The sequence below is a fragment of the Plasmodium falciparum genome (genome assembly GCF_000002765.6).
Source record: "Plasmodium falciparum 3D7 genome assembly, chromosome: 13".
Lineage (NCBI taxonomy): Eukaryota > Apicomplexa > Aconoidasida > Haemosporida > Plasmodiidae > Plasmodium > Plasmodium falciparum.
This window is the reverse complement of record NC_004331.3, coordinates 1966866-1985301: the sequence shown is the minus strand read 5'-3', so window position 1 is coordinate 1985301 and position 18436 is coordinate 1966866. Positions and strand designations below refer to the sequence as shown.

Here is an 18436-nt window from a genome sequence, read left to right as displayed (position 1 = left end):
TACAATATACATATCAATTATATATTATACTTTCTTATACTCTTATAAAAAGAATTTTTATATATATGTAAAATTTTGTTAATATAAGTAGTTTTTTATTTTATTACGTTCGTTTTAATTGTAAGTATATAAAAGCACACCTTAATTTTCCATTAACCTTTTTTTTATATTTTTTGTTTTTTTTTTTTTTACATATATATTTTGTTATTATTTTTCTTTTTTTATATGATAAACAAATAAAAAAAAATTTATATTAAAAAATAATGATAAATAATGATCAGCTAGCCAAATCATGATATAGGTCTCTTTCTTTTTTCTTCCGGTGCTAAAGAAAAAAAAATATATATATATATATATATATATGAACAATATATGTATTATTTTATTTTGTGGTGATATTATAATTAAAGATAAATATAAAAATGATAGTACCTGATGGATTTCCAGCTTTATAAAAAGCTTTCATAAGGTTAATACTTTTTTCTGAACATTCAGGGTGTTCTATATAATGAACATTAATGTCCTCATATCTGATTATAAAAAAGTAATAAAAAATAGAACATCAAAATTTTATGTATCATAAAAGAATAATATATATATATATATATATATATATATGTATGTATATATTTTCCTTTTTTATAAATTTATTTTATATTTTTGTTACTTCTTGTGCAATGAGAGCACAGAGCCACAACCACCAAACCGCTCATTTAAACAACAAAAGTAAATATTTTTTATTCCTGTCATGTTCAGGTAAAAAAAAAAAAAAAAAAAAAAAATTATATATATATATATATACATTTATTTATATTTACATTTATATTTTAAGAAATAATATCATTATTTGATTTAATTTTAACCTATTAATTTTAATGCATATACACACATAATACAAGGTTCACAAGTTACAACAATACAACATTTCTTTAAATTATTTATCCTTTCTTGTATTTTATTATATTTTTCGTTCATATATTTGTCATTTATATTTTCATAATTATTAATTTTCAATTCACTATTTTTTTTTTCATCCAAAGAAACAAAATAATCCTGTATAGACTTTTCTATTGAATTTTCATTATTATTATAACATTTTATTAAATTCAAATTTTTCATTTGTTCATAATTTCCATCATAAATATATTTATCAATTGCAATTAATTCACTATGTCTTGAACCGTTTTTCGATTCGTTTGTATAATTATAAGAGGATGATATAATTTTCTTTTCTTCATTTATTAATAGACAAAATATTGGCATTTCCTTCAATTCTTTTTGTAGACTTTTTTCAGCCTACAAATATTAAAAAAAAAAAAAAAAAAAAAATCAACAATAATAATAATAATAATATATATATATTGTATATATTTCTATTTCTTTTAAATATTATTTCTTTTTAATCTTTGTATCTCTTCTTACTTCTCCTAATGCTATATTTAAGAAGTTCATTGCTTCCTCTTCAGTGAGCTCAACCATTTTAATTTACTCGCTCAATTATAATACATTTATATATTATTATTAAACAATATATTATACATACCTATTCAAAAAATCAAAGTTCTTTGTTTATAATATCATCTCTGTTATTTTTTTATATATACAATTCATTATTTGATATATAACATATTTTTTCTTAATATAAACCAGAAAAAGGTAATAAAACAACTTTCATTATGCATACATCAATATATACAATTATATATATATATATATAATTATATGTCCTTTTTAATTCTGAAGTTGAAAGGCATAACAAAACAACTTTCACTGAAACGTGTACTTTTTCATATTAACTAAAACAAATTAAAAATCCCTTATATATTTTTTATAAAATATGAATTATAATGTTGTATTTATAAAAAATATAAAAGAATAGCACTTATAGGTTAAGGACACAAAATAGGTAATAATAAAAAATTAAAAAAAATAAACAAATAAATAAATAAATAAATATATATATATATATATATATATATATATATATATATATATATATATATATATTAGATTTACATAAGTGTGACAAAATATATTAATATTTAAAAATATCAATATATATTATTTAAATTTTTTTTTTTTTTTTTGTGTTTCTCCTTCAAATATCAAAAGAATATGTAAAAATAGATGTAAGGTAAGGTCACATAATAAATTTAAAGAACAATATACAAAAAATTAACAATAAAAATTATGAGTATAGAATTTATAATATATAACAGATACTTTAATAAGAGATCATATATATATTTTCTTAATAAAAAATAAAAAACTTTGAAAAAAAAAAAAAATATATACATATATATATATGATATATAAGATGAGGAGGAACATATAAACAATGACAGATGCATGAAATATCTACATATGCAATATTATATATATATATATATATATATATATTTTTTTTTTTTTTTTTTTTTTTTTTGTATATATTCATAATACAAACGTTTAATTACATATTCATATATATGGTATATAAAAAGATTTATATAAATTATAATTAACATATTATATTAAATAATAAATGTATAGTAATGATAAAATAATATTAAAAAAAAAAAAAAAAAAAAAAAAATTTATTATATATTAATAAATAGTTTTATATTTTATTAGCCATCAAAAAAGGACATGATATCTAAATGTAATTTATCCTCAGCTTGAATTCTTATTTGTTCTAATTTTTTAGCTATAACATTAAAAAGGGGTCTTTTTGTAAAATCATATTCTAACATACTTTTTAAAAGTTCAGATAATTCCATAGGAATATCTTTTGGAATAGGTAAAAATAATTCACCTGATGATATTTTACAAAAGACTTCTGATGCTGATATTCCATCATATGCAATTTTTTTCGTTAAAGCTTCCCATAAACTTACAGCAAATGACCATACATCTGATTCTTTGAAAAAACCTTCTCCTTTTAAAACTTCTGGTGCTGCATAAAATATATTTCCATAAATAGCATATGCTGTTGGACTATCATTTGAAGAAAAATTTGTAGATAAGCCAAAATCGGATATGACTGCATTTTGATTTTCATCTAATAATATATTTGATAATTTTAAATCCCTATGGAAACATTGATTAGTATGAATATTATACATTCCTTCAGCTACTTGTTGAAAAATTTTAACTAGTTTGGGTCTTGTTAAAGATTTAGCATAAGGAGAATTTTTTTTTTTTTCATCTTTATATATATATTTTTCTAAACTACCACCTGGACAATGTTGAAGTATTAAAGATTCTTCTCCTTCTCTTAAACTACAAACACCTATTAATTTTATAACATGTTTACATTCTCTTAAGGAATATAAAATTTTGGCTTCATAATTACGATATTTTACTGGTGTGGGAAAATAACGAAATATTTCCAAGTTGGCCATTTTTTTAATTTTCTTATTTCTTTGTAAAGTATCTGAAGAATTATTTATATCATTATTATTTTTTTTATTTTTATATTTAGTATTATTTTCAATGTTATCTTCTTGTTCAATATAATTAATATCATCAACATGTGGTACATGTTGCATAGAACTGGATTCATCCATATGGAAATTATCCGTAAAAATATTTTGATCTTTTCGTTTTTCATTATTCATATCTGTATTTTTATAATCTTCTCCATTTATATTTTTATTAATTTTTGGAAATATATATCTATGACTAGAACGTGGTGTTGATATATAACTTTCACAATAACTTTCTTCAGCTAAATCTTTAGGTTTATATAAAAAAATTTTACAAGCTACATGGATGGTTTTATATTTTGCACGGAATACTTGAGCATAGCTACCTCCTCCAATTTTATTTAAAATAGTTATATGAGTATTACATATATTTTCGATATTATTAAATGAAAATTTTTTATTTGAATTATAATTTAATGATAAAGGATCTGCGTTATCTATAGAATTTGTTAAGAATCTAAAAACAGAAAGAACAAATTTTCGAACATAACTATTATTTATATTTAATTTTTTCAATTCTTTATCAGTTAATTTTAATATATGATATCCTCTAATTTTATTAATTTTAAATAAGTAAGCTTCTTTTTTCAATCCAATCATTTTAAGAAAATTATATAACATATTAACAGACCATTTATTATAATCTGAAGCTCTTAATTTTACATTCTGATTTATAATATCAAACTTATTTTCATTCGATGTTAAATAATCATCAATAAATAAAAAACAATGTTTTTGTCTATCATCATGCGTTTCTGGAAACGTAGCGCCTCTTAATCTTCTAGCAAATATGTTTCGACCCCACTTACAAAATTTCATATTTTCCTTATCATTATTATTTAAATATTCCGATGAAATATTATGAACATTGGAAGATACATCACTATTGGGTATATCATTATTTAATATATCATTATTTAATGAATCATTATTTAATGAATCATTATTTAATGAATCATTATTTAATGAATCATTATTTAATATATCCTTATTTAATATATCATTGTTTAATATATCTCCATTTATTATATCCCCATTTAATATATCCCCATTTAATATATTGTTGTTTTCCCTCTTTGTTTTTATAATATCACCCATCAATCGTGTATTATTCCATAAAGCCCCTTTTTTTATTTGTTCAATATTATTACTACATACATAATATTTACATAAATTATAATTATTTATTTTAGGTTGCATGAATTGTCTCATACTATTATTTTGACTTTTAATTTTATTAAGAGTGTCTCTCCACTTATTATTTATTTCAAAATTTTGTTGGTTTTTCAAAAACTTTTCAAATGTTGTAATTTGATTATTTTTTATAACAAATTTGTCATTATTAATATTTTCACAAATGAGATATTTGTATTTTTCAAATGTATCAATATGTAATTTATTTTGATCATCATTAAATATTAATTCTTCTCCTTCATTTTTTTTAACATATTTTTCAAATGTATTATTAGTTGGTTCATCAAAATTATTAGCATTATCTAAATTGTTCATATAATTTCGATTATAGTTTTTTTTATTAGTATCATAAATATCTACACTTTTCATATTTTTAACATTATCTATATTGTTATCATTTTTGGAACAAACTGTTTTTATTATATTTTGATGATCATAATCATTATTATATATTTCTTCATATTTTTTAAAATCCTTCTTTTCAAAAATAGACTCATTAGTTTTATGATTAGACAAAATATCATCATTTTTATTAATCTTTAATTCATATAAAACTCTAGTATCATTATCTTTCATATATGTTTCAATATATTGCACTTCCTCTGTTTTTATGTTCTGTTCATCTTTTTTCCTTTCCTCTTCATATTGTGTACAACTACTTATAACATCCGTTTTTCCATTATCATCTGAAATATTATCTTCATCGTCTGTATCTAATGATGTTACAATAATATTCATGGGGCTTAGAAAATGGGTCGTTTTATGTTCTCTCATTTTTTTATTACTACTATGTATATTAGATGTACAAAAAGTTGTCTTATCATTTTTACCCAAGGTATTTCTATTAAAATATATATTATTTCTAATTAAATTCATAACAGGTGGTTTTAAATAATTTATAGAACGTGCCGGTGATGTTTTGTGTTTACTATTTCTTCTAACATAACTAGTAAGATTATTAAATTTTTTTAATTCTTTTGCATTTTCTTCTGGATTTTCTGAGAATTTTATATTCTTTATATCATTATTTATACAAGAACTATTTTTCAGGGTACTATGTTTTGAAATCATTTTATTACCCTTATTAGATGAAGATTTATTTGCATATTTTGAATTTATATAGTAAGAGCAGTTATTTATAGAATTAGAAGAATTATCATAAATAGGTACATTTTTATCCAAATTATTTATGTTTTCATTATTATTAATTTTATAAGTATCCTTACTAATATTTTTAATATTGTTCTTTGAAAAACTATCTCTAATATTTTCCCCGCTACTATCATTACTATGATGATTATAAATGTTTTCATTATTATGAATGTTTTCATTATTATGAATGTTTTCATTATTATGAATGTTTTCATTATTATGAATGTTTTCATTATTATGAATGTTTTCATTATTATGAATGTTTTCATTATTATAAATGTTTTCATTATTATAAATGTTTTCATTATTATAAATATTTTCATTATTTAAAATATTTTCATTATTTAAAATATTTTCATTATTTAAAATATTTTCATTATTATAAATATTTTCATTATTTAAAATATTTTCATTATTATAAATATTTTCATTATTATAATCACTATCACCATTATCATCACTATCACCATTATCATCACTATCATCATTATGATCACTATTGTCATTATCATATTTATAAACATTCCAACTATTATTACCACTTTTCTGCTCCTTATTTTTTGATGTATCCAAATTTTCCGATCTATTTTGTACAATGAAATTATCATTATCACTCATAATAATTACAGACTTTACGCTTATCGGACTTCGATATCCTATCTCTGTCGAATATTCATTATATTTTATAAAGTATCCTATGGCGTTATTCATTTTATACTCGCCTTCAAATATAACTCTATCATTATATATAAGCATACCCCATCCATTTCTTATATTATTAATTGTCTCTCCTATGTAATAATATTTTTTTCTATTTTCTTTTTCATAAGCATTTAAGGAAAGCATACTTGACATAGATGAATAGGAACGGTAACCTTTATTACGTTCAGATGATGTATTTTCTATATATTTATCATTTTTATTTAACAAAGAACTTTTATAGTTCATATTATAATATTTTTCTGCAGAAGAATTTGTATTATGATCTTGTATATCATATTTATTAGAAACATTTTTATATGTATGCTCACATGTATCTTTAGACAAATTTGTATTGTGTACAGTGTTTTTGTTATAATTTACTTCATTATTCAAAATATTATAATCACTAGGATTATTATAATATATATTTTTATTTATAACATTTTCTTGTTTTTTATTTTTTGTAAAGAGTTTTTTACTATCACTGTTACTACATATATCACTAGAATAATTCATAATTTGATTTTTTTCTGAAGGATTGTTTTTTATTTTTTTTTTATTATCATCTTTATTTTTATAACAATAATTTAACTCATGTTCCTTTTTAAATATATAATTTTCTCTATATAATAAGGACGAATTAAATGTATTTTTTTTTTTTTTTTTTTCCTCATTTTTATATGTGTCTTTATTTTTTATACAATCATCATATTCATAATAAATATTTGATATTCTATTACCTGTATATGTATGATAAAGAAATTCTGGATTTTCATTTTCTATCAGCTCAATGTCTATACCACCTGTGTCATAAACAATTAAACTTTTAACATTATTTTTTAAAAAGACATCTGATATAATATCACTATTAACCATTTTTATATATTTCACATTATTTAATGTCTCATTTATATTAGTATCTATTCTTTTTAATGTTCTTTGGGTTTTATTTATTGATGAACATATATTATTAATTTGGTTTTCTTTGGATAAATTGTTATTATTATATAAAACATTTTTGTAATATTCTCCATCTTCGTTTTTATGTATTTTGTTATGAACCCTTTTCGTTTTTTTGGAGATTTCATCATAAGGGCTTATTTCACAGCATGAATTATCATCATAATTAAAATTTTCAGAATTATTAGGAATGGAGTCACTTTGATTATTATTATCATCATCATCATTATTATTATCATTATCATCATCACAATTATTATTATCGCTGGATTCCTCTTTTTCATCATTTCTTATATTCTTTGATATACTTCTAAGTATGTTATGAAAAAGTGAAGAATAAGATTGTTCACTTTCATTTTCATATAAATGTTTCGGAGGCTCCGTTTTAAATCTCCGATTATTTCTCAAATATTTTTTATTGTATATTTCTTCATATCTATTTTCATTAAAATTATTATTCAAATTAAGACGATCATCCAAATTCCTAAAATTGTCATAAAATAATTTATCAGAATTACAAAACAGCTTTCTTGATACCCCAGATGAATGTTCACTCATTATAATAATATATAGGGGTTAGAAGAAATATTATATAAATATAAATATAAATATAAATATATATATATATATATATATATATATTTAGTTATATTTATATCTTTTGAACAATTTATGATTTTAAAATAATTACACACTTGATTATGTCCAAATATTTATACTTCTATGTATTAAAAATTGTCTAATATATGCATTTTTCTCACAAAAAAAAAATAAAATAAAATAAAATAAAAAATAGAGAGAAAATAAAATGTGTATATGTATGTATATATATATATATATATATATATTTATATTTATTTATATACAATGCTATTTTATGTTTGTTCTTTTTAAATTTCAATACAATAATTTATTTCATTTTTTTCTGTTATTACTCTTTTCATATATAAAAACTGGAAAAGAAAAAAAAAAAAAATAAAATAAAATAATGAACTAATTATATGGATATAAAATACTTAAAATATTGTAATTAATTTTTATATTTTTTTTGTTACATTTTTTTAATAAAATATCGCATTAAAAAAAATAATAGAAAAATATTTTCACCAAAAAAAAAAAAAAAGAAATGAAAAAAAATTGTATATACATATACATAACACTATATAAATATATATTATATATTTATATATATATATATATATTTTTTTTTTTTTATATTACTTTGATTTAATATTGTAAAATATAAATTGGGAAAAAGGGAAAATTAAAATATTTAAAAAATAATAAATAGGACAAACATAAAAGATATTAAAAATATAATATTGTTATATATGAAAATTGCTCATTTGTCATTCAATTATTTTACTTTTTAATTTATTATTACAAACGTTAACTAATTTTTTTTATTATATGAAAATTTCAAAAAGAGGAAGTAACATATATTAAAATTATTCTTACATAGAAAAAAAAAAAAAAAAAAAAAAATATTATGTAAGCGTGCAAATTTTTTAAGTATACTCTTTAGTAAGAAAGGAATATGTTATTATGTGCATACAAAAAAATTAATAGAAAGATAGATAAATAAATAAATAAATAAATAAATATATATATATATATATATATATATATATATATATATATATATATATATATATATATTAGAACTGTTTTATTTTATTTTTATTTTTATTTTATTTTATTTTTTTTTTTTGCTTTCTTTTTTATGTTGTGTATATTAATATTACTAAAAAAAAAAAAAAAAAAAAGTTTATTTCGCTTAAATGTCAAGATATTATAATTTCTTCTAAAAATAATAACAAAATATGGTCTTACTATATTAAATCCTTCTCTTTATTCATTTTGTTGATTTTTTACATATTAAAAGCTTTAGGTCCATTTTTTTTTTTTTTTTTTTATGGAAACGTACATACATACATTAAAGATTTCATCATATCTTCGGGTAACCACGTATTCGTTATATATGTATAAATATATATTGTAAATTATATTATGATAAATAAATAAATATATATAAATAAATATATATATATATATATAATTATATACAACTTAATAATTATATATGAACATATTAGCTTTTTAAACCTTCTATTGTGTAATATATAATATTACTAAACAATTCTTTTTTATTTTTTTTTTTTTCTCTATAAATTAAATTAGCGTTTCATATTCTTTGGAAAAATACAACATAAAAAATATATTATTAACATATATATATATATATATATATTAAATATTTATTTTATTTTTATAAAGTCTTTTTAATTTCATGTATAATTAAATAAAAATATGTTATTTATGTTCTTGCTCATATGTACAGATTTATAAAATTTATTTTAATTAAAAAATATAAGAATATATTTTTTTTTTTACTTTTTTGCTAAATTATTTATTTATTAAGTTGATGAATATCAATATTTCTGTTACTTTTCTATGACATTATTAAAAAAACAAATAATAAATAAACAAACATTAAAGTGAATATATGAACATTAAAAGTAATATATATATATATATATATAAAATATATATGTATATATAATATTTTTTTATAAATGTACAAAAATAATATTGCATATATATATATATATATATATATATATAATATATGCATTCTCATATTATATTATTTTTATATTGAACAAAATTTATGTTGAATACACGCATCTGTATATAAAATAACAAAATAAAATAATACGTATTATAAAATTATTAACCATTTTTATAACCTTAAAATAATATATATAAAAAATAATATATAATATATAATATATTAATTTAACATAATTTTAAGTTATTAAATAAAAAAATTATACTTAACTATTAAAATTATTATACAAAAAATATAAGAATAATAAAAATTAAAAATAAATATTAATAATATATATAAAAATGTTTATTTATTTATATAACAAATTAAATATATTTATATGAATAAGTAATATATATATATATATATATATATTTATGTACTGGATAAAAACATTTTAATATTTTTTTTTTTTTTTAATTTAAGTTTTCTTATATTATTGATACAATTTAAAAAAAAAGAAAAAAAAATTTGGTTGAGCTATTTTTAATTTTTTTCTTATTGGTGATAAAAATATATGTAGAATAGTTAAAAGAGAAGAAATAAAATATAATTAATTATAACATAAATATATATATATATATATATATATATATATATATATATGTATGTATTTATGTATGTTTTTTTTTTTTTTTTTTTTTTTTTGATAATTAGTATATTTTTCCTGTACGTACTATTATACAAATATATATTTTGTATTTAAACTTTTCTATATTAAAGATTGTATTAAGATGATAGAGAATACCAAAGTGAATATATTTTATGGAAATAATAAGTATCCATTTATTTGTAAGAGCATTTTGAATGTATATAAAAATAAGAATAAGAAGATTCTTGAGAAAACGGAAACTACTGTAAATGTTGATGAGAACATAAAGTTTATAAAGGATGCAAATGTCGAAGAACTAAAAATTGAATTTTTAACTAACGCTCCGAACAATAATAACAATAATAATAATAATAACAATAATAATAATAATAACAATAATAATAATAATAATAATATTAATAAGGGTAATATGAACCACTGTGGTAAGAATCAAGAAGAAGAAAAAAAAAACTTAAGCAAAAGTAATAATATTGAAAAGGTACCATATATTTGTAGTAGTGATAAGATATTCGCCAAAATATTAGATCATCTATTAAAAACAGATTTATATAATATATCTGAAAAAATAGATCCTAAGAACAATAAAGTTGTTAATATTTATGTACAAACACAATATGAGGAATGGCTTGATTTTTTTAGATCGAGAAATGTTAACAAAGATATTGTATTTATATGTGAACATCTTAACAAGCATTTACATTTAAACACCTTTGTTGTTTCAGAATATTTAACATTGTCCGATATCTTTATATATTTTCAAATGTATAAATATTTTCATGTGAGTAGTACCCAGTATGCCAAATATTCAAAAATGTACAAGAATATTAATAGATGGCATAAATTAATAGATTCCCTAATTTATTTTGAAGACGCTGAATGGAAAAAAAACTTGAAATGTTTAATTTGTGATAATAAAATGAACTTTGATGATAGAAAGGATAATTTAAAAAATAATAATAAATCAATGAATAATACCGATGATGTAAAATGTAAGAAAAAAACGGTTACTACATCATATTCAGGCAAATTAGAAAATGCAGTTATTGGGAATGTAGTTACACGATTTCCACCTGAACCATCAGGTTATTTACATGTGGGTCATGCGAAAGCGGCTTTTTTAAATAATTATTATGCACAAATGTATGAAGGAAAGATGTTATTACGTTTTGATGATACCAATCCTGTTTTAGAAGATATAAAATATGAAAAGTCGATTATTGAAGATTTAGAAAATCTTGGATTAAAATATGAAAAAATTAGTTATTCTTCTGATCATTTTGATTTATTAGAAAAATATTGTATTGATATGATAAAAATGAATAAAGCATATGCTGATGATACTGGTGTAGAAGATATGAGAAATCAAAGAGGGGAAGGTATCGAATCTATTAATAGAAATAATTCAATAGAAAAGAATTTGGAATTATTTAATGAAATGAGAAAAGGTACAGAAATAGGTCAAAAAAATTGTATAAGAGCTAAAATTAATATGCAGAGCAAAAATAAATGTATGAGAGATCCAGTAATGTATCGTTGTATTGTAGATGTACCACATCATAAACATCAATTTAAATATAAATGTTATCCAACATATGATTTTGCATGCCCAATTATTGATTCAATTGAAGGTGTAACTCATGCATTACGAACAAATGAATATAGTGATAGAATTGAACAATACAATTGGTTTATATCCACATTAAATTTAAGAAAAGTATATATATATGAATTTAGTAGATTAGCATTTGTAAAAACTGTAATGTCAAAAAGAAAATTAAAATGGTTTGTAGAAAATAATGTGGTAGATAGTTGGGTAGATCCACGTTTTCCAACAATCAAAGGTATATTAAGAAGAGGATTAACAAAAGAAGCATTATTTCAATTTATTTTAGAACAAGGTCCATCAAAAGCTGGAAATTTAATGCAATGGGATAAATTGTGGTCTATTAATAAACAAATTATTGATCCAATTATACCTAGATATGCCGCTGTTGATAAAAATTCAAGTATCCTTTTAATATTAACAGATTTAACCGATCAAGTTATTCAAAAAGAGAGAGATTTACATATGAAAAATAAATCCTTAGGAACATGTAACATGTATTATAATAATAAATATTTAATAGAATTAGAAGATGCACAAACCTTACTTGAAAATGAAGAAATTACATTAATCAAATTAGGAAATATTATTATAAAAAATATTGAAAAAGAGAATGGTAAAATTAAACAAATAAATGCACTTTCAAATTTTCATGGAGATTTTAAAACAACCAAAAAAAAAATACATTGGTTACCTTATCTACCTCAACAATTAATCACATGTACACTATATGAATATGATCATCTAATAACTGTTGATAAATTTGAAAATGATAACAAAGACGATTGGACCAATTTTATTAATTTTAATAGTAAACATGAAACATTAGTGTATGCCGAACCATCCATTTCTTCCTTAAAAGTTTCTGATAAATTTCAATTTGAAAGAAGAGGATATTTTATTCTTGACAAAATCGATCCACATCATCATTTACATTTAATTAAAATACCAGATGGAAAATCCAAAAATATGTCCATAATAACTACCAAAGTTGACCCAAAACAATTAGCAGGAACAAAAGATACAAAAGATGCAAAAGATACAAAAAATACAAAAGATACAAAAAATACAAAAGATACAAAAGATACAAAAAATACAAAACCTAATTAAGAAAAAAACGAAGAATATAATATTTTTATATACATTTTTATGAAGATATAGTCAAAATGAACCATCATATATAATTAATTCATTATTTTATTATATTTTTTATTACCCTAATGGTTTTTCCTAACATATATTATTATAATACATCATTGCTCTCGATAATTCCACATGGAAAAAAAAAAAAAAATATATATATATATATATATATATAAATATAAATATATTTTGTGTTTTTATCCTATAAAGACCACACATATGTAAAAGTCTGTCCTTGCATGTTTATATACATTTATGTGTTTATTATTTTATATTATGCATACATATATATATATATATATTTTTATATATGTATATTTTTTTTTTTTTTTTTTTTTTTTTTTCTATACCAATATTTGACCAATTATACATAAAATTTTTAATATATATTATACATCCATTTTTATTTATTTATGTTCAAAGTGATTTATTTTTATATATTTATTCAGCATATGTTTTGACATAAATATTATAATAAATTATATATATATATATATATATATATATATTTATATATTTATATATTTATATATTTATATATTTTTTTTTTTTTTTTTTATAAATGCATTCTGCTTATATTTTCTGACGTTTAAGTATTAACATTTCACTTATAAAAATAAAAAAAAAAATTAGCCCCAATATAATATAAGTTTATAAATTTAACTTTATAATATATTTAATTTTTACTATAATCCATATTAAGTAGAGGTTATAGCCTTTACACTAAAATATTTTTATATTTATTATTTTTTCATATTTTCCTTTTTTTTTTTTTTTTTTTTTTCTTTCTAACTATATAAAGAATATATTTAATGTAATAATTATTGAACACTTTATGGCATCAAGGAAAACAGGAACATAAGAAAAAAAAAAAAAAAAAAAAAAAAAATATATATATATATATATATATATATATATACATATGAATGGTTAAGTACACACATATTAATATATGTATTAATGTGTGTGTGTATATATATTTATATGATCATACCTTTTAAGTGTGGTATTATAATTAAATAAAGGCTTATGAGCTTTTTATTTATTTATATTACTTTTTTTCTTTTATCTTCCCTCGAACTTTACAAATTTAATATTTTAAATATGAAGGACAGTATTAACTACGACTTTGAAGATAATAAGAACGAGTTAGTAATTATAGTAAATGAAAAAAATGAGTACCAAGAATTAAAAACAAGGAAAATTATGAGAAAAGATAATTTATGGCATAGGTCTACATCCATATTGGTATTTACAAAAATAGGACAAGAATATTTTATATATATACATAAAAGGTCAAAAATTAAAGATTACTGTCCTTCATATTATTCAATCGGATTTGGTGGGGTACTTTCAAGAAATGAAGACTTTTTACAAAATGCTGTAAAAGAATTACATGAAGAAAGTGGTATATTAAAAAAACCTGAACAGTTAATTGATTTAGGTTTAATAAAATGTGACACGGAATATGCTAAGGCCTTTGTCCAATGTTATGTAATATATTATATAAATATTAATAAGATATATTATATATATATATATATATAAATATATAAATATATTTTAATTTTTTTAGAGGATAAAATAAAAAATATAGTAATATTCCTCTTTTATATTATATTATATTATATTATATTGTATTATTATTTTTTTTTTTTTTTTTTTTTTTTTTTATTATTATTTCCTTGCTTGTTCAGGTAACTTTCATTCAACCTGATTTCCAGACAGTTCCCCAATTAAATGAAGTGGAATTTATAACAAGAGTTTCGATAAATGATTTTGACAAATTTTTAGAAGAGGAGAAAATTACTGAAATAAGTAATATAAAGAAAATTATTTGTTTACTAAAAAATGTATATGTATCGTTATATATATATTTTTGTTTTTATTATTTGGTATATACTTATATACATCCTGATGAAATACCGGTGTGAAATATATTTTTATATATATAATTATTTATATGTGGATTTATATTATATTAACTTAATATGTTCATTCTTTCTAGGCAAAAGTGTATACAACAATTTTAGAGACAAAGTTAAAAAATCCAACTTGGATGAATTTTATAAAACTCTTTCCTCATAAATAAAAATTAAAAAAATTAAAAAATTATATTAATCTGTACATTCAATCATTTTTAATGCTTAAAATATAATATGACATATTATTCATATGTATAATTTAATATTCATTATTCTTTAATGTAATTAAAAGAATTTTTTTTTTTTTTTTTTTCCCCCCCTTGGTATATACAATATTGGAAATTTTTTTTTCTTATGATTTTTTTTTTTTTTTTTTTTTTTAATATTTCTTCTTTGTATGTATGATATTTAGAAGACAACAATATATATCTTTTAGTTAATTTTATTATATTATTCCTTTCTTTTTTTATATTATAATATAAAAACTTATATACATTTTTCCAAATGAAAATATTATATATATGTGATAGCAGATTTCATCTTTTAAATACGAAAGAGAAAAATTATTTATATAAATATTGGTCTTATTCGTTGCAAGATATTCTGAATGGTACTGAAGCGAGGGACATCCATTTTTGGCTTGTCTGCATAAGTACGAAAAATTAGGAGCAACACCATAATAGATACATATATATATATTTATGTATGTATGTATGTATTTATTTATTTATTTATGATTGTATGTTCATATAGGTTTAATTGACTATATAGATCTTATTACATTTTCCGATTTATTTAATTATGGAAAATTAAAAAGTGCCATAGATAAATTTTCTGATTATTTTCAAATGGATAATGAAAATTTAATAAAGGAGAATAAAATTTATGTCGATCCCCTTCTTGCTTTCTTAAAAAATGCAGACAGTAATTTTATACATATCTATGTGTATGGAAATATATATATAAAGATACAAATTGATTATATAATTTCCATATAACTCATCATTTTTTTCTTTTTATAGATACCTCAAAAATAAAAGAATGCGACAAAATTATAATATTGTCATGTAATATTTATCTATGGGAAAATAAAATATCAGAGTTACAAATTATAGGTGATGTGTTTTATACATTCATGTGTAAATTTTATTTTTTCAACGGTATAGCAAGAATATAATTATAAATATAAACATAAACATATATATATATATATATATATATATATATAAGAAATACTTATAATAATATAATCAGCAATTTATATTATTATGTATATTTTCCTTATCAGTAAAAAATAAAACAATAGATACTACCAATTCATTGGAACATATACAAACCAACTTGAAAAAGTACCATAATTTTTTTTTTAAAAATATGGAATTAAATAAAATTGATATTTTACAAATATCTAAGGAAATTTTATCTATCAATTTTTCTGTTTTCTTTACATTAAATTTAAAAAATGAGGTACATGAAAACATACAAATATATATATATATTGTTATTTTATTATTTTTTATTATTTTTTTTTTTTTTTTTGTAGCTTTTGTTTAAGTGTGAGGGGTGTCCTTTGATTAATGAATTAAGTTATTCAGCTTTTGTGGGCTTAAATAATTATCCAGTTGAATTTGATATAAGAGCCAAGGCATTAAAAGAAGGAATATCACAACATCTTGTACAATTATATATATATATATATATATAAATATTTTATTTTTTATTTTTTATTATAAGAAATATTTATTGTTATTAATATATTAGACTCTTTTATATAGTATAATTTATATATTTCTCATTATAGATATATGGAATACCTATATTTATATATACTACAATACATTATGAGACAAATTTAATTTCACTAGAATCTTTGTCCAGTCAATTATTTGAAAATGTAAAAAGGAATGAAGAACAATAAAATATAGAAAATATATATATGCAGGATATAAATATAAATAAATATATATATATATATATATATATATATATATTATTTATTTTTGAAGAAACAAGTACTCATTTTAAGATCAAACATAAATCCAACCGATTTAAATATGCAGTAATATAATATTAATATATTATATATATATATTTATATATATGTGCTTGTAATCTTTTCATTTTTTTGTAATACATATATTTTTATAATAGTGATAAGGATGTCCGATTTTTGTGGGTAGCTAGTCCTATGATAAAGGAAGACCAATCCATTATTTTATGTTTACACGTAAAAAAAAACAAAAATGTATTTTTTTTTTTTTTTTTTTTTTGAGTTCAATTTACATATAAATAAATAAATAAATATATATATATATATATATATATATTATATAACATTTTGTTACATATTGAATGAAGGGTTTGTCAACACTCGAAAATTACTCACTAAGTATTGAGGAATCCTACGCTTGTCAGAGAACGGATGATGAAAAGAAATATATAAATGATATGAAATTAAAGGAAATCTTTAATTTTTTAATATTAATTGAAGAATTTAATCCTTTCGTAATTATAATATAACAAATTATAATCATATATATATATATATATATATATATATATATCATTTTTATGTCTATTTAATTTTTTTTTTTTTTTTAGGACTACAGTAATCAGAGACTAGAATATTCTTTCAAGTTTTCCAAAAGTTCCTTATCAAATATCCTTCAAAAAACAAATAGAACAAAGAAAAGGTTTGAAAAAAAAAAAAAAAAAAAAAAAAAAAAATTATATATTTTAATATATTCTTATATATATATATATATTTATTTATTCCTTTTATTTTTTGAAAAATTATATGATTTTTAAATTTTGGTATATATAATTATTTTCCTTTATATTAGTAAAAAGTTATACACAAAATTAAAAAATAATATATGCATTACTGATAATGATTCACAAAAGTTAAGAAAGGATACAGACATTTTGCTTGTGAAAGAAAAGCAGGATTTAAAAAAAAAAAAAAAAAAGAATGAAATTACAGACCCTCGATTTCTTCTTTTAACCAATATGAATAAAGCATTTGAAAAGAATATAATATAATATAAAATAAAAAAAAAAAGGGAA

General features: G+C 19.1%; 5 protein-coding genes across 5 annotated transcripts; 3 read left to right on the top strand and 2 right to left on the bottom strand.

Annotated features, from left to right (window-relative positions):
* Positions 1-290: 290 nt before the first annotated feature.
* PF3D7_1349400 (cytidine and deoxycytidylate deaminase, putative) lies at positions 291-1479 on the bottom strand (the record flags this gene model as incomplete). The annotated part of the gene is made up of 5 exons (XM_001350171.1): positions 291-325; positions 433-530; positions 668-743; positions 864-1296; positions 1423-1479. 5 exons carry the CDS (start codon positions 1477-1479, stop codon positions 291-293), a joined length of 699 nt encoding a protein of 232 aa, XP_001350207.1.
* A 1130-nt stretch (positions 1480-2609) lies between these two features.
* PF3D7_1349300 (tyrosine kinase-like protein) lies at positions 2610-8033 on the bottom strand (the record flags this gene model as incomplete). The annotated part of the gene is made up of 1 exon (XM_001350170.1): positions 2610-8033. One exon carries the CDS (start codon positions 8031-8033, stop codon positions 2610-2612), a length of 5424 nt encoding a protein of 1807 aa, XP_001350206.1.
* Positions 8034-10820: 2787 nt separating this feature from the next.
* On the top strand, positions 10821-13412 carry PF3D7_1349200 (glutamate--tRNA ligase, putative; the record flags this gene model as incomplete). Its single annotated transcript, XM_001350169.1, has 1 exon — positions 10821-13412. The coding sequence occupies one exon, from the start codon at positions 10821-10823 to the stop codon at positions 13410-13412; it is 2592 nt and encodes an 863-aa protein (XP_001350205.1).
* Positions 13413-14549: 1137 nt separating this feature from the next.
* PF3D7_1349100 (nucleoside diphosphate hydrolase, putative) lies at positions 14550-15533 on the top strand (the record flags this gene model as incomplete). The annotated part of the gene is made up of 3 exons (XM_001350168.1): positions 14550-14939; positions 15143-15263; positions 15454-15533. 3 exons carry the CDS (start codon positions 14550-14552, stop codon positions 15531-15533), a joined length of 591 nt encoding a protein of 196 aa, XP_001350204.1.
* Positions 15534-15874: 341 nt separating this feature from the next.
* On the top strand, positions 15875-18412 carry PF3D7_1349000 (conserved Plasmodium protein, unknown function; the record flags this gene model as incomplete). The annotated part of the gene is made up of 11 exons (XM_002809029.1): positions 15875-16022; positions 16124-16294; positions 16393-16530; positions 16659-16837; positions 16914-17045; positions 17172-17264; positions 17377-17429; positions 17522-17597; positions 17729-17875; positions 17972-18063; positions 18214-18412. 11 exons carry the CDS (start codon positions 15875-15877, stop codon positions 18410-18412), a joined length of 1428 nt encoding a protein of 475 aa, XP_002809075.1.
* Between the last annotated feature and the right edge of the window lie 24 nt (positions 18413-18436).